At 37.8% G+C, this 18,114-nt stretch overlaps 1 protein-coding gene and 1 pseudogene across 1 annotated transcript; one reads left to right on the top strand and one right to left on the bottom strand.

Moving 5' to 3' along the window:
- Positions 1-466: 466 nt before the first annotated feature.
- On the top strand, positions 467-4,058 carry LOC121322166 (elongation factor 1-beta). The gene is made up of 6 exons (XM_041261739.1): positions 467-645; positions 1,336-1,458; positions 1,975-2,098; positions 2,464-2,530; positions 2,917-3,042; positions 3,853-4,058. The coding sequence occupies exons 1-6, from the start codon at positions 566-568 to the stop codon at positions 4,005-4,007; spliced, it is 675 nt and encodes a 224-aa protein (XP_041117673.1). The 5' UTR covers positions 467-565; the 3' UTR covers positions 4,008-4,058.
- Positions 4,059-6,000: 1,942 nt separating this feature from the next.
- On the bottom strand, positions 6,001-18,114 carry LOC121321579 (annotated as a pseudogene).

The following is an 18,114-nucleotide window of genomic DNA, read 5'->3' as shown; positions in this document are numbered from 1 at the left end:
CCATATCTATGCTTTAGCTCCTACCGTATAAACGCGCAAATAGGCGCAAACCCTTATGTTACGATTGTACGCATTTACACGCAAATTAAGCGCATTGCTTGTAGACTGTTTAGAAAATAGCAGGACAAATAACAAAATTAACTATCAAAAATCTATTTAATATGGACATGGGCTTACATATGAAACCAGAGGATTTACTGCATTTTCTCTCAAAAAAAAAAAAAAAAAAAAAAAACAGTGTCTCCAGTTATAATGGGCCTATTTTCTCGATTATACGGTACGCACTCGCCCACTGTCAGAATATCGTTTCCTAATAATGGATATGTTATTACTGATTGTTTTTTATTACTTAAATTGTTGTTATTTAACAGTTTTTACATGTTTTTCGTCAACCAAAAATTATTCTAATAAAAGTAACGCATGGGGGTGGGGCGAGTGATTACGTCACGCATATAAATAACCTTCACGGTCAGTTCTCGTTCCTTTCCTTCATCTTTGGCGGTAGGAGTGGAGATAGGGGACCGCAGTCCTGGTACCAACGAAGTTTGTAACAGACTAACATAAAATGGGCTTCGGAGATCTGAAGTCACCCACTGGCCTGAAGGTCCTCAACGACTTTTTGGCTGATAAAAGCTACATTGAGGGGTCTGTAGTTATTTTTTCATTTTGTATTTGGCTTTGTACTGTTGTAGTACTAGTCCGCATGCAGTAGATACTGTACTAAATGACACGTTGTCTTGAGTCAGAACGGAGGCTTACTCACTGTGTGGGGTTTTTATTTGTCTTTTTTTTAATTTTCATAACGTTTAAGTATCAATATTGTCTTGTTGATTTTTGTACGTAGTTGTATTTTATTTGGAGTTTGTATATACAGTATTTCTGGTCTGAAATACTGATGTGGCCTAGTAATATGTGAAACAAAGACTCGTAGCACGCATACATTTGGTGGAACCATACTTTTTTTTTTTTAAAGGTTTAACATTCATAGTTATAATACACCTACGGGATACTTGTAAGTTAAACGTGTTAATATATTTTAACATCGTTTATTCTGCAATTTATAAACTCAGTTGACACGTGTCCTTTCCAAATGCAGTACTGCTGCTGTTTCTGCCCTTTGTCCAAAACACAAAATTACTCCTGTGAATTCTATCAAACGGAAACGTTTTTATTATCTTGATTTACGGTCATCTGTTAATTGGGTTTTATATATATATATATATATATATAAAATGATGTGCTGCATTTGCAGATGGCTTTGCATACAACACATCTGTTTTGTAGATGTTGCTATCCTCCTTTTTTTTTTTTTTAATTATCCTGATTCTTAACCAGGTATGTTCCATCCCAGGCTGACGTTGCAGTGTTCGATGCCCTTTCCAGCCCTCCATCTGCAGAGCTCTTCCATGCCCTCCGGTGGTACAACCACATGAAGTCCTACCAGAAAGAAAAGGCAAGGTAAAAATTAGGCAAGCTTGTGGATGAAATCTGTGTACAGTATTTGTAATGGAGTTTACTGCACTTTTAAATGTTACTCTGGCAAGTTACCATTTTATAAGTACTGTACAAAAGCATGTGCATTTAAATGTTACTTAGTACTGTCGTTTATAGGACTGCATTTTAGCTCATGGAATGTTCTAGAACCAAAGAACTCCACTTTATTCCAGAGTGTGAGCTTTAACTGAGTGACCAGTACAACATCTCATTAAGTAGTACAAGCTGGAATTGCTTAAACTTCAGCATAGAGAGCATTCTTCATAATGCCCAGCAGAACATTTGGAGTGATACATAGCTCTTTAGAAATGCATTGGTTAGTATACGGACTGGTTGAATGATGATTCTTTTCACCATCTTTCGTCTGAGATTATGATGCACCACTTTTAAATCTGATCAAACCAGCCCTGTCTATAAATGAAACTGAAATCCTACAGAGCAAAGGCTGCCCTTGTAACCTGCTCTTGCTTGATCCTGCAGTCTCCCAGGAGTGAAGAAACCTCTGGGCAAGTATGGTCCTGCTGATGTAGCAGACTCCACTGCTGAGTCTAAGGATGAAGATGATGATGATGACATTGATCTCTTTGGATCTGATGATGAAGAGGTGAACTTATAATTGTAGCTAATGGAGGTGGGGTGTCTTGCTTATCAGGCATTGTAATTCTGCCACCCCCTATACCCATGTACTGTCACTTCAGAAGTTTGTTATACAACATGTTACTTTTATTGCCAAGGCAGTAATGGCTGGTCATAATGATGATTTCAATCACCATCTTTCGGCTGAATCCTGATGGACATTATTTTCTAATCTGACAGTTGCCAGCTGTGTGTGTATATGTGTATGTGTGTGTATAATTATATATATATATATATATATATCTATATTATATATATCATATACTATTATATATATATATAATATAATATATATACTGTGTGTTATATATAAAAATTTCTTTCATTGCTTAGGAGTCTGCAGCTGCCAAAAAGTTAAAGGAGGAGCGTGTGGCACAGTATGAAGCCAAGAAATCCAAAAGTATGTATAGTACAGTGACTACATTGTGGTACCCTGAAAATGGCCTTGACTTGCTTGACAAAGTATATTTGTGTGGCTGGTAAAATGATGATCTAATTCACCATCTTTCGGCTGAATCTGTGATGGATGCTGTTTTTCATCTGATACCAGCTTCTTGCCAATTTTTAGAGCAGTGCATGCCAGTGTACTGCAGCTACTAGGGATGCTAATATTTTAGTTGTGTTCAGGCTAATCTTCTATTTTATATGAAATTTGCAAAAAGGTTCAAGTTACAGCAATTGCTTGGTTGCAAACATTTCAAACCTGTTGTAACTATTGATTTAAAGTAAAAGGACAGACACCCCAGTTGGTATTGTTTGTTTTAACATTCTGGCTCCCTCCTCCAGAGCCAGCACTTATTGCGAAATCCTCAATCCTGCTTGACGTGAAGCCGTGGGACGATGAGACCGACATGGCAAAACTGGAAGCGTGTGTCCGGACCATACAGATGGACGGCCTGCTTTGGGGATCCTGTGAGTTTCAATCTGTTTTACTGTGATGGTCACAGCCAACACTGTCACTACTAAATATTTGTGGACATTTGGAATACACTGTTGGCTGGGGACCCACAGGGAGTGGGTTAAATGAAGTCAAGGCCATAATTGCCATAACTGCAGCAATGACCCTCATTGCTGCAAGTGCAGAATGGTGTTGTCTTCCCAAAACGCTTTCTTTTTTTATGAATGTATTGATCATTAGAGAACTAGACGGGGCTCCAGAATGACGAACATGTTAGCAACCTTTTGAAGGGGTTAGGTGCCAGAAACAGAAGTAATGCCTTTGCCTTTTAAAAACATGTCCATATTTATCAATGTGATATGAGAGCCCAATGTGAAAAACTACAAATGTCTGCAAGTCCAGTGGTGCTGTTGTATTGGTAGCAGAATACGATAACCTCAGTTTCACGCAGCAGTTGTGATGTGTGAAAAATAGTGTGTGTTGCATGTGTGCCATTTTAAGAAAGCCCTGAAAGCTTAAAATAAAGAAAACAATTATAATGGACTAAAAAGCAGCAAAAGTCAATAATTAAACCAAGAAAGCAGAAGTTAAGCTGAAAGGTTTTCTTTGAACTCCAATAAACCAATGTTGTCTCACCATTCAAATTGTAGGGTGCCTAGTCAACACTAACAGATTATAATTTTCACCTGTTGCATATTTAGCAGCATCGTCCCTAGATAATAGATTTGGTTGTTATATACCAAGGTAGAGTTGGTCTGGAGCCCTGCTAGACTTTGTTTTAATATAAATATGCTTTTGATGTTAACCTGACTTTGGTTTTACAGCCAAACTGGTTCCAGTTGGCTATGGCATCAAGAAGCTGCAGATCCAGTGCGTGGTGGAAGATGATAAAGTGGGTGTAGACCAGCTGGAAGAACTGATCACTGCTTTTGAAGACCTTGTACAGTCCATGGATGTTGCTGCCTTTAACAAGATCTAAACAAACTGAATGACCTCATTGTATGGAAAATAAAGCACTTTCAATTTGAAACGCGTGTTTGTTTTGAAGAATCCTTCTTTCACTCATTGGCCACCAGTTTTTTATGGCTTGATTTACTTGTGCTGTGGGTATACTAAATATTTTACAACTAATTACCATAATGAACATTATCACAATATGTTACTTAGACCTAATAACACAATATATTCATACTAAAGTTGAGTTCTTAACTATAAACAGTAGAATGTTTAAAGTTACGGACTTGCTGTCTGTAGCTTGTTTACAATGTTGGCATTTTCAGTGATTGGAAGCTGAAGTTATTTAAACATCCTTTTCTTATACCAGTAGTACCATTAATAGCAAACCTATTACATACCACTATTTAAACTGGGGAAACCATTATTTCCAGAAACATTTTATTCTTGTACCTCATCCCCATTAAATGTGTGTTCTGCCACACTTGCTGTAGTGTTTAAGTGATAAAGGGCCTCAATTAGAAATAACAGCAGCGTGTATATATAGTGTGTGTAAAACATTTGCTGGCAGCTCTGTAAGGCAATCCTTTACGTATTCAAATCCATTTATACAAAGTTCCCCAGCGCTTTTAATCTTTCATTTTTTGTTGTATCTTGTATGCTCTGTATTCAACCTACTAGATTCGTCCCTCTACTGTACATGCTAAAGCAGTGTTCTCCCACTGCTAATCTTAAATTAAAAAAAATAAATGTAGCCACCTAGCTAATAATTTCATCGCAAGGGCTACAGTGAAATGTACTGTCTTTAAATTGGGACACTAATGAAGACTACAGGAGTACAGTAATTATTGTATGCAGTAATTCAGTTATTTAATCACTCATAGGCTGTAACCTGCAACTTTACAAACCAGCCAGCATTTGAACAATGAAGTAAACATTTTCTTTGTGTCATTGGTGTAAATTTCAGGCTGAGAATTTTTCCTGTTAGCCTTTCTGGTGCTGTCACTCAGCACACAGTAATCGCTCAGTAATGTGCAAAGGGGATTGATCACTGAGTGTTTACTAAGGTGCCCTTTTAAAATAAAAATGTGTGTGTGTATATATATATATATATATATATATATATATATATATACATAATATATAAAATCGGTTTATTCTTTAGAAAAATTAAATTTATGCCTAATATATTTAGGGACCCCCAACTTTTGTTGTTGATTTCAATTTAGGCAGTTCATAGAAGGACTAGCAAGTTTCTAGTTTCTAACCCTGCCTGTAGTGTTGCTTTATCCTGAAAGGCTATTGTAGGTTAATTGTCATGTCATGAATGCCGGCCCTCTTATATGTATATAGAGCATCAGAAGAAATTGTAACATTTATTTTCAGAAAAAATATGGTATATAAACGATGGACATTGACTAAATGTTTTTGGTTTCTTTTTAATAACTATCATTCACCCTTGACCATGACACGCTTGAATGACTAACTGAAGCATATGCACTTAATCACCTAAATAGTGAGACAGTTGATTGGACATTGGATATGGAGTTTCAGCTGTTGAATTGCAAGCTTGAATAAAAGCAATAAAGAAAATCGCAGAAGAAAAAGAAAAAACAATATGAGAGGCTGGATTAGGGTGGCGTATTGTGGCTCGCCATCTTGGGTGCTCACAGCCAGCAAATTCATACCTGGCGAGACAGTATAACTAGACACACTGTCAATGATAGGTCACGAACTGTGAGACCAAGAGTCACAACACCTAACCAAGATCGACAGACCATTTTCCAGCATCTTCATAAATTCAAATGTTAATTAGCACAATAAAAAGTCACTGCACCTACCTAAAACAGTTAGTCATTTTTCAATCACATCTAGTGAATTTTATCCAAATATAAGTGATGTTTCTTTTGATGCTCAAATATCAGTGTTAAGTTTCTTTTGATGCTCAGTATATATGAACTTGGAAATAATGTGTTCCTTGCTGAAATAAAAGACACGCTGAATGGGTACAGATTTAATGAGATGTAGATGGGGTTAGCAAATTACCAATATGTGGGCACTGTTGCCAGCGTTGGAACTTGATACAAAGTTTATTGTGGGAATTTGGCAAAAGCAGTCTTCATTTCACAGTGACATATGTGTTGGCTTTGGCTGGGATTTACAATCATTCCTGCTGCCTTCCTACATTTGGACCATTTAGTTCATTTTGATTTGATATGTCACTTTAAAGCTTAATACTTTAACACTTGCGTAAGTATAATAAATCTGTTTCAATGTTTAAATATAAATGGCTACTTCAGGATTGCAAATTTTTAATTAAAATTAATATTCAGTTCATTATATGTAAGATTGTAAAGCTTTATATCTCCATGGTTACTTTAGTTAGGAGAACAGATATGTAAAGTATTCCCTCACAGTGTGCAATCAATTCATTACCACACCATTGCTGAATAAAAAGGTTAAACCCACTGTAAATAGCAACCATATCATATTTTATATAAAAAATTTTTTTAAAAACTTAGCAAACTAATTTAGTCATGTGATCTTTCTGCCTGTGGTGGAAAAAAATCCCATAGCAGCTTGGGTGGGGGGTGGTGAACAAGCAGACAAAATAATATCAAACATGACAACTTACATTTAAAAGCCTCCCTACCTACTGTTTAATAAGAATCAAAACAACAAAGTATACTTCTGTTAGCATTTCATTGTTATATAAAACTGCAATACAACTAAGTTACTGTAAATATTTAATTTGGCTATTTAATAAAATGTGCATGAAAGTACATTACACACCAACAATATAGGGACAGTAATCACACTTGTCTCCCAACACCATCTCAATGCTTGTTATGCTGCTCCCTTTATACTGAAGAAAGTCTGATATATGCTTCCTCTACCTCAGTGCTGTTTGGCAGGGCCTCTGTATCAGTTCCTGATTGGCTTCTGTCTCTTAAGGCATTCTTCATGAGAACTGAAAAGGACATCCAAATAACAGCCCTAGACTTCTTACCCATGAGCACATAGAGGATAGGGTCGAGGCAGCTATTGAGGAATGCCAGACAGGTTGCCAGAGAGAAGCTGGTTCGAAGTATATTGTGTGGTCTTGGGCTCTCATGGCTGTAGACTGATAATTCCATCAAACTGAACATGTGGTACGGGAGTCCAGCAGATGAAAAAGGCAATGATCACAGAAGAGACGGTTTTAGAAAAGTTGGAAAGCATTGGCAGGCCTCTGTACCTCACCTTCAACGCCAACAGGATGAAAGTCACCACCATTGTGATGAAGGGAACAAGAAATCCACAGACGAAGCGGACACACACTAAAATTATATGCTTCAGCTGATCCATGATCCTGTCACTCTCGTGGAAATTGTTGAAGCATATAACACTGTCACCTACATGGATAGTTTCTCTAAAATATAGATTGGGGGAACTGAGGGCTCCTGCATTGACCCAGACTCCCAAGCTCAGTTTGATGCATTTAATGGTGATCTGTACTGGGACCAGGTGAGATGAACCAGAGATATATAGCGGTCCAAGCTGATGACAGTTCGGAGGCCCACACTGGCAAACATGTTCAGAAGAGAAACAAATGGAGTGACCATGCATAAAGACCTTCTGAAAGTCCAGTGGAAGTTCTTAAACACATAATCAATGGACAGGGGGAGTAAGAGCACTAAAACAAAGTCTGCAACAGCCAGGTTCAGGAACCAAACCGTTTTGAATGATATTTTAATCTTAAAAGCTGTGACCTAAATCACAAGTCCATTCCCAATGAGGCCAGACATGAAAGTGATGGTGCAAACAACAATTGCGACTATGTGCAAAGTTTCTCTTTGGAGCTCCTCAGCCACTTCAGTATGATAGTAGTCACTGTAGGTGTAATTAGGTGAAGGTTCCAGGATGTCTTCATACCCTGTCGTTGGGCTGTGTTTATTCATGTTTTCTTCTTTTTCCTAACAAATCCTGTAAAAAATAAATAAATAAATAAATATATAGAATTAAACAAATACAAGTGTGAAATGGGAATTTAAAAATCTGTATCAATTCAGAAGCTGGACATATTTTGTATGGCTAGGAGAAATTAATTCTGCCTCTGGAAATGCTAAGTCTGTTAATAAACTTCTGAAAGAGATTCTTTGTTCAAACAAGTTTCCAATAAGCCTGTTGTTTCACAAGTTTAGGCATTGTACACGTATACCAAGCAGAAATGACGTCTCCCTCTGACCACTAGATGGCAGTAGAGTACATCAATACCTATTGAGGCTGAGTCCGTTAGATGAGACACAAACATAGTCTGGTACCAATGTAAACATTGAACAGCTGCTGCATGCAAAATATTTGTAACTACCAGACATGTATCCCGTAATATATTAAATAAGCTTGGGCTCTAGAGGATCAAAGTCACGTCTATCTGATATGTTGGGTGCCAATATAGTATGGTGTCAGCCCAGAGGAAATCACAAAAAACTTAATTGTGATATTTTACAAAAAAAACTTTCTGCAGACCTTATTTAACTATGTATCTACTGTAAGCAGTCATGTTAAGTGGTTCAATAAATAACCACAAGGATTAATACAGCAAGCACCAGCCACTGTTTAGACCCCAGTATGTTGACAGTTACTAAGTCAAAAGATTGAAAGGGAAGTGAACTACCACACTCTCAGAAAGAAGCGACTCCAGGACAGGGCTTAAGCAATGATCTGCACAGTATTTTTGCAGCATACAGCAGCATAGTGCTTTACTAATGTTAACCATATGCCTAAACAATGCTTCATCAAACGTATCTGTACTTTACCATGCTTTCAGTATGCTTTTACTATGCCTAGCTACACATTACTATTGTATAACACAATAAACTTTCAAAGTGCTAACACTGAGCCTGCCTGTGTTACATTGCAGTAGTTCTGTGAATTAACAGTTCACTTATTTTAATCTCGTACCAAGTTACTGCACTCCACCCCAAAAAATACTACACATGGACATAGTACATTTTAACGGCAGCTGTTTTCCACACAGAATAAGGAGCCATTAACCATTTAGTACATTCTGCACACAACCATGTACGGTTGTAATCAATATAGTATGGTTTTAAACATTAGCTCAGATGAGTTCCCCTTGTTACAGACTGCAGTTTGTTATGATGGAAAGCTGCTGTGTCCCTAATCCTTTCAGGCATTTCCTGAATTAAAAAAAAAAGTGAAGCAGACACCCTTTCCGTATCTTTCGACAAAATAGAAAGCAAGACAAATAGACACAGATGGGAAAACACAACACAGTCTACAAACCATCGTTTATCTGACATACTGTATTTGATCACAATTGTCAACACAGTACTAGATTATTGACAAAGTACCTCTGTATTGTAAAAGTGATAAACGATGCTCCAAAATCATAAGGATTTCCCCCCACAAAATCGAATGTACAGATTCCAATAATCCTCACAGCCCTGAAATAGCAGCACTATTGCATGCACAGTTTGGAGTTTGGTCCCTACAACCTGTAGCTGCTCCATCCAATGCCAGGGTTAAGATGGTTAATGCCAGTGTTAAGATAAGAGGAGTAGGCAGCTTGGATTACTCTGTATTTAGAAAACATTCCAAATTACTCTGTACTTAAAATCCATTCCAAATGACTATACTTAGAATGCATTCCAAATAAGTTCTGATACACAGCCAGACAACACAAAAAGTATTTGTATATTTCTATATGTATTCTTTTATTACTAGTTTTACAGTCAATGACATGCCCCCAAAAAAGAACAAAATACTGTGAGCAGTTTAAAAAAAGATTTAAAAACAGTTCATATGTAAACATCGTCATGAGCAAATACAGTAACACATATAGGCCTATTAATGATAAATGTGGTTTTTTTTTTAAATTTATTTTAATAGGATACATTAGGCGTGATTCGGGCAAACACATTTTAAATACATATTCATACTATGGATCACATTCCATACTAGCGGATCACACATGCATTTTAACTAATGTGTATTTTAGGCATATATTCCCTACTTTTTGTATATTTAACAACTACTGGGACTGCTTTAGTAAATGTAATTGATGCACGTGGTACTTTGCATGTTGTTATTTTTTTCTACTTAAACTTTCTGGTTGATATCTTAAATCATGTAATTGTCAACTAATTTCCTTATTTTTCTTTTTGCTACATATGTGCTTTGTTGGAGATACTTGTGAGAGATTTTTGGAAACTAGCTTGCATTAAAGTAACATTTTTTTATTTTTTTATTTGGTTTTGGGGGGGATTGGGAGAGAAGTGCGGTCGCAGGTATAGGATCTACTCGGGGGAACAAAAACTACACCAGGCTTTTTAACGCTCGAAAAAATAAAATATTCAGGAGCTTTACAATTTTTGTATATATATTATAATTATGTATAAGAGTCCTGCACATTATTTGTATTAAGCTGAACCCCAACCATGTTTTTACAGGAAGGCTGATAGCTTCATATCAATGTATAATGTGTTAAATATGTTTAATACGATATTCGTTCGGTTATTTGTATGTTTTAAAGTGTTTCTTATATAAACCTACAGCGAACATGTATTAACTAGTCAATAGGAAAATTCAAAGTCTCGAGACAAAAGTTTTATAACGGCTTAGTATGCACAAAATTCGTTTTATTCTTTAAGTGTACCATAAATATGATTTTGGGAGGATGTTAATATTTTTGAGAGATCGCAGTTATACGTTCTACCATTTATTTTAATTGGACTGTATTGACAGGCCTGTGTTTAGAGAGAAATCTGGTCTGATTTAACACTATGCTATCTACATATGGAACTGAAGTGAACGTGTATACAGTACTGACAAGAATACTATTAATATGGCGTCTATTTTTGTTTCATAACTACAGTCAGTTATAATTATTATTTTATGTAATTTAAAATGATGCTTTCCAATTAACAATGTTTGTATGATTTCCAAGTCTTAAACCATACCATGTTGTGCTGTAAATGCCTGGAAGCCTTAAAGTTGCCTGCAACTTCTAGTTTCTCATTATTATTGGTGTGATTTATTTAGTTGTGTTCTGTTTGTTTATTCCACGTGTACTTGATTGATTTGCATTGTATTCGAATTGTATTTTGGCTTTGTTCACTATTCTGCATGTTATTTGATTTGGTTTCGTTTGCCTTTTTTAGTGGGTTAAGTAGAGCTGCATCTCCAGCTACCCACCCCTCCTGGTACAACTGTGACAAATAAAACCAAGGTTGACTTAAATTTTATATATAACTTGTGTCTTGAACATCCATTGAATGGTTATTGTGATAACTTACCGGATTTCTAAAATAGTCTGTGATACTGTATGAATAGTACATAATTAACTTTTCGCCTGGGTTATAACCTCTCCCAGGTTTTAGTTTCTATATTGCCTTTGCCCTATTGGCAAGGTGTAACACTAGAGTTGTTGTTTTATATAACACTAATTATACATGTGACATTTCAGCAAGTTAAATTGAACACAATATAGGAGCATATTCTTATGTGGCACTTTATTTCATTCTTATGAATAAAACAAAACCAGCCTCTTTAGAATATTTTGTTCCTCAATCATAATTAATAAGAAAGGAAAAAGGTGCCACATATTTAAATTATAGGCTACATTCTCAGTCTACCGAGAAAATTTATAATTGCTTAATATTGTGTATCAATGATGCAAGGTAATGACATAACGTACACAGTGCAATTGTCAATTTTACATACATTTTACATAATAATTTCAACTATTGCATATAGTTTTGTATTCAGTTTTAGTGATGCCTTTCACTTGACACACTGGGTTATGCGGGTCTACAGTACCTTGCACTGAGCATGAAGCTCTTCGTGCGACTCAACAATGGCGTGCAAACCTTACTGAACAAAAGGCTTCACTTTTCAATTTAATAATTTTCAGAAAATAATAGAGCGGTCTGTTTTATAGTACTAAGTTAGTCCACCTGAACAGGATCATCTCCCGTCCGATCTGGGACGCTGCAATCAGGATCTTGTTTAGTCCATGTAAACGCAAAATATCAAAGAATAAGAGAATTCCGCCTGCACGTATACAGAGCATTCTGAATATTCTAGTATTCAAAATACTTAATATTTTGAATACTTATGTTATGTAAACGTACTGCATGATGGATCACTCCTTTTTGCTTCCAAAGCAACTCTATTTTTGAAAAACAATATATACTGTAAGAAGAACTGTCACGTTCAAACACTTTTATTCTCTAATAGGATAAGCCGAGGCTGACAGGACAAATGGATGGTTTGTGTACTGGCTTACACATGTTCACATACCCAGACAACCATTAAATCAAGAATAATCACACAGACTCAGTTTATTCAAAGTTTAATGAATCAAAGTATATATTTACTCTTTGAGTTTATTAACACTTAGATGGATCGAGTGATCGCAGAGCTATATCGAATCCTAGCTCATAGCCAATCCAGACACTCCAGTGTCTGTGCAAACTAACAGTATTAATACTATAAAGCAATATGGTTACAACACATACTTTTAGTCAATCCAAAAGCACCCGAAGCTAGCCTAAATCATACACTATAACAGCCTTTCTAAATCTAATCCTTATAGCTTTATGCTCCAATATAGGCAAGATACAAATTCAATATTTGTATCCATGAATACAACTCCAGCAGTCGGCTTTGCAGCAAGGCCCTGCAAGAGATGGACCAGCAGAGTCCATGTTACCAAACTCAGACTGATGAATAAACTGCAGCTTTGCCTTGATATGTATATAACTTGTTCTCTGCTGTATGTGTCACAAGGCTTAATTAAACCTAAAACATCTGGGTTACAATGTTAATTTATTATTGAACAAAGAAGATAAGTTCAGAGATTGTAGATCTACCAAAGTTTTGTGCACTGTGTTGTATGTGCTCCGTGTGCTACCTTTGCTGGTAGTGTCATGTGAGCTGTTCCATGTGTTAATATGTAAATAAATCCTGTTCGCCAACTTTAACCTCCATCTCAATCTCCTGCCTGTCACTCAGCAGTTAATGCACGTATCCACATGGCGGACGGCTACCCTGTTACAAGCATTAATACCTTGTATCTTTCTAAACAAGGGATTTAGGGGAGCTCCCTACTAAAAGCTGAATCTCTAAACAATAAGTGTGTGAATATAGTAATTGTTGCAACTGCATATAATGGTATTTAAAACAGGATGTATTTATCTGAATATTTTAGATATCCACCCTTACTCTGGTCCCACCGCAGTTGGATATGTGACGAATTACTTTAATATACTGTAAGATTATTTTATGCTGTAATAAAGGGTTTATATAAAAATGGAGGATTTCTGTATCAATTTCTACCTTTTCTTATTCTTGTGTGTCAGGGGTGAGTGTAGTTTTGACAATGTCTATTCTGAGCTTACTGTCAGAGGCATGGGATACACATTCCCCAAAGGCACGCCATGTATGAGCGCAGACATTCCCTCAGATAGTTTTCATTTGTCATTGTGTTTATGTAATATAAATGTTCAAACATCTATAGAATACACAAGTAGTTGCAATATAGCCTAGAGTCTGACACTTTTGTACTACACACAATTTTTTATGTAAAACTTACCTTGATAAACAACAAGAGGGTGCAAGCAGCCTCCAGTAGCATTATGCTGTTTGGTTCAGCAAAGTGAGCTCAAGAGTAGACAAAGTCACAGCCTGCCCCTATTGCAAGCCCTCTGTCCAGATAAGGCACTGTTATGCTATCAGATCATGTCTGTGTGCATTATGCTTGTTCTTAACATTTAGTATTAGATTACTGAAGCAAACATTTTTGTGTTTTCTTGAACTCTTTGTTTATGTGTTTGCTCTTCTGTGGTATTTTCGGATTTATACAGCAAAAGAATAAATGTGTAGCATATGCACGCATGACAGATGAGCAATAACTAGCAGTGGTGTTTTTGACTGTGCTTGTTGAGGAACTTTACTGTAGTTTTAAAGTCCACTGTTTGTTGACCACACTCATTCATTATTTATGGTAAACCTTGTCATACATATTTCACTTTCTTAGCAGTCGCGTGTTGCAAAATTGTAATGAGCACGCAATACATGTATAACAAAAAGTACATAAAAGTGCATACGACAACATTTAACAAAAGCAATGACACTTGTTAAATAATGTGAATTAACAATTACCACAGAACAAATACATTAACAATAAAAAAGTATTCATTAATTCCCCTATCAGTTACTAGAAGGACCCTAAGGTTTTAAGCATGGACCGGCTGCAAGACAAAAAAAGACTTTAAAGATAAAGGCTAGTGCACATTTTAATGTTACCTGTCTCGCATACACATGACAAAGTTACCTTTCCACCCAATTGTTGCGACTACATGTGCACAGAATAGTTGCTATAGGGCAATAATTGGGGTCATGACTTCTGGCCATGCACCAATTTTGAAAATACTTCCACATATAGGCATGTAACGTCCCTGTGGAGGAGGCCCTAGCATTCTGCAGCATACTGACAACTGCGTCTGACCACCCTAAGGTGGGCAGACGGTCCCATTCAGGAGCAAGACCCACAGTTGGAGTACACCCGGTACTGGGTGACAGAGGGCGCAGCAGGATCCCCCAGGGCTAAAAAACAGGATCTCCTTAGTCATCTAGGGGCTACCAGGAGAACTGCTGCCTTGTCTTTCCTGACCTTCTCGAAGAAGGCATGGAGCTGCGGTATCACTTGTGGGCTGCTCTCAGCTCCCACGCATTTATGTGCAGGGACGTCCAGTGATCCGACCAGGGTCTGAGAACAACTCTGCCTGCCCATGACGCCCCACCAACCAGAGTTGGGTGCATCTGTCATCACCAATTGACGGTTGTGTATCACTCCCATCCTTACGCCTTCACTCAGGTGAGAGGCTTGCCTCCACCAGCATAGCGCTTCCCAGCATAGGCGAGACACGGTCAGTCAACCGGGTCTGTCGCGCTTGTGGTGCACCCGAAAGGCACTGAGCCACACTAGGATTGGGTGCATATGCAGTAACCCTAGTTGGGTGGGTGACCCCTAGAAGCTGTGGCCATCAGACTCAATAGTTTAACACCAATTATACTGTGAACCCTTGCTGAACAGGGCCACAGTTGCGAATGGCAGCTACTCTGTCATCCGACAGGTAGGCTCGTATCGTAAGGGAATCCAGCCGGAGACCCAAGTAGACCGTGCTTTGCACCGGTATTAACTGGCTCGTCACAATCTCTGTGTGGTCCACTGCTGCTTCCTGCGACTGGGCCAAATCAACCAGTCATCCAGCTAGTTCACCCTGATCCCTTGTAGCCGCAAGGGAGCCAAGATGTCATCCATGCACTTTGAAAACATGCGGAAGGCTAAAGAGAAGCCAAATGGCAACACGGAAAACTCAAAGATGCTCCCCTGAAAGGCGAAGAGGAGATGCTTCCTGTGCACTGAACGAATAGGGACGTGGAATAAGTGTTCTTTTGGTCCACTGTGATAAACCATTCATCCGGCCGGACAGCCTGGCGACAGTACGGCGGCGCCAGCATACTACTTTTTTTTTTTTAAACTGCAAAGGCAGCAATAGGAAAAAATAGAGGCTTACACACAGTAGTTCAGCTGTGGGAGAAACACATTCACCACTCCAGGCGGGTGACCAAGCGTGCCGAGTGGGCGGGCTGAAACAAGCCTGCTGATTCAACTCAACAGTAGAACTCAGCAGAGCTGGGTCCCGGTGGATATCACACTGCTACTACTTTTATTTTTAAACTTTAAGTCAGTAAAGAAAACACACACAATAGCAAAGTTGTGAGGGCAAAATAGAAGTCACTACAGCAATGCGTATAATTATTATTTTTTTTTTTTGTTTTTGTTTTTGTTTTTTTAAACCAGCACGCCAAGTAGGCAGGCTAAAACAAGCCAGCAGATGCCACTCAACAGCAGGGCACAGCAGAGCCATGGTCCAGTGGAGGATCATGTGATCTTTTTTTTTTTTTTTTTTTTAAACTGCAATAGTAGAGAAAAACACAAAACAGTAAGCACTGTAAGGTTAGAAAGTAGAGTGGAATTGCAAAGCAATGTATGCTGTTGAAAAGAAAGGGTAAACACAGCACAGTTGTGTAGCTTTTATAGCAGAATTCACATAAGCTGGGTTTCTGATTCCAGGGAAGTAGAAAATTCAGAATGCAAGGTATTCTCGACAATGTTAAGAACACATAATAAAAAATATGTTTTCTGTCTTCTCTGTATGAGTTTCGCTCAAATTGCTTCATGACCAACTGTCACGTAGACTGTTTGCGGAGATACCTATAAATATTCAAGTCTGGCAGTGCTATGCGGGCTTGTTCTCTAACTGACTCTGCACTGAGTGTTGTGACTAAGCTCCAGGTTTGCAAATCTTAGTAAAACTTGCTGTTTGAGAATCTACAGTCTCTCTTCCTTTTAATAGAATTTCCACGACAGTGGCAAGCAGGGGAACTCCAGAAAACTCAAGGGAGAGCTATTTCACACAGTGTTGATCACAGCAACTGGACAGGGGTGTCTACCCTGGACTACGTGCAGTCACACGACTGGGGCAGCGCGTAGCCTACAGCGGAGTGGAGCACCGCCTACAGGCAAAGGGCACACTCGAGAAGCTCTTTTTTATCAACACGCTCAGCTCAACGCAGTGGGGTTACCTTACTATCATGAGAAGGACAAAAAAAAAAGACTTTTTCAGGAAGATGGTTTTAATCCCTTGGTGGGCGGACAGAGTGCGTCATCCCAGGAAGGGACCTATCGGCAGCTCTGGCATAGAGAGCTCAGCGATACCTATCCAGTGGGCAGTAATAGCGAAGGGTTGTAAGGACCTGTATTTTAACCGAAACTGGGTAACCTCCTCGATTAAATCTTGATTGTATAGTGGGTTTAATTCTTCTCACCTCTTCTTTAATAATCTGATATGGAATTCAGTATCAGATAAATATTAAATGGATCCCTGTACGAAAATATAGATTTTTATTACATCAGTGTGATTCTTACAAACACATTAAAGTATAAATATATTTAATTTAATTTTCAATATGAATACTAGTTTATTTTAATTGGTGTCCCCCATCCACCACCTGATTTAACGTAATCTACATCGCGTAATTTTTCCTATCTATACACACACATTTGGCACCTTGTATTTTTGGGCACTTCAAACCGGCTGGTCATACTTGAGTTTATTTTGTGACTTACTTGATAATGGTCAATTAGTCAATGCATATTAAACTGAAATTGTTGTCTTATCCGATCACATACGTACATTAAAAAAAAAAAAAAAAAAAAAAAAAAAGAACGTTTAATTATATTCCCTTCCTTATTGTGCGATACTTTACTCGCGTATATCTAACTGACATACGAAATTAATGTAGTTTTCGGATGTACCAGGGACAATATAGCTGTCTGTCACTGGTACTTAAGACGCGGAAACGTACTGATTTAGTCTGTATACTTCATAGTATGAATGGGATCATCTGATGTCCAATCTGGTTAGCTGCAATCAGGATCTTGTGCAGTCCGCTTTACCGGATGATCGACCTGTGGTGGTATCGTCTGGTAGTACACTGAAATGAAGATTAACAAGTGTACTAATTTTACTCCAAGCAAATGGAATAAACATGCTTATAGTTAAACCCATCAAGTTGACTAACTTTGGTACACTGCACTCGACCAAGAATGTTCATTGTCTTTCATCAGTTGTACCACAATTTACTGTGCTGAGCCTTAGCGCACACGTCTCTGCATTCATTCTAGTTTTACACTCCGACACAGGCGCAAGGGGTTGTATGAGAAACCAAAGGACTGTAACCTAATAAATGCGTTTTCATATAAAATGGCGTGGATAGTAGTACACCGTATCGCATTATGTATTGATGCGCATGCGTATACTATAGAATCACACACCATGAACGTCAAAATAACACTACACTGATGATTCTGTCTTCAAACGAAAGAAATTGGAACCCATTTGGACTCCAAATATAAAACCTGTTGGTTAGTAGCAGGCTTTTTCTTAAGAGTCAAGTCTCTGTACAGAATCTGACACGTCTGTGTTTCTGTTTACCTTCATTTTATTTTAGCTCATTTTGCTAACAGCAACCCTTCCTCTTTAATTCAGTCCAGG

Source organism: Polyodon spathula, chromosome 10, assembly GCF_017654505.1.
Source record: "Polyodon spathula isolate WHYD16114869_AA chromosome 10, ASM1765450v1, whole genome shotgun sequence".
In the NCBI taxonomy this organism is placed as follows: Eukaryota; Metazoa; Chordata; class Actinopteri; order Acipenseriformes; family Polyodontidae; genus Polyodon; species Polyodon spathula.
The sequence above is the reverse complement of the archived record's forward strand: the minus strand, read 5'-3'. Positions and strand labels throughout refer to the sequence as shown.

Excerpts from the sequence above, each read along its gene's own strand:
- LOC121322166 (XM_041261739.1), top strand. The coding sequence starts at position 566 with ATGGGCTTCGGAGATCTGAAGTCACCCACTGGCCTGAAGGTCCTCAAC. Across the intron at positions 2,531-2,916 it reads TGAAGCCAAGAAATCCAAAA|AGCCAGCACTTATTGCGAAA; the intron begins GTATGTATAGTA and ends TCCCTCCTCCAG. Across the intron at positions 3,043-3,852 it reads CGGCCTGCTTTGGGGATCCT|CCAAACTGGTTCCAGTTGGC; the intron begins GTGAGTTTCAAT and ends TTGGTTTTACAG.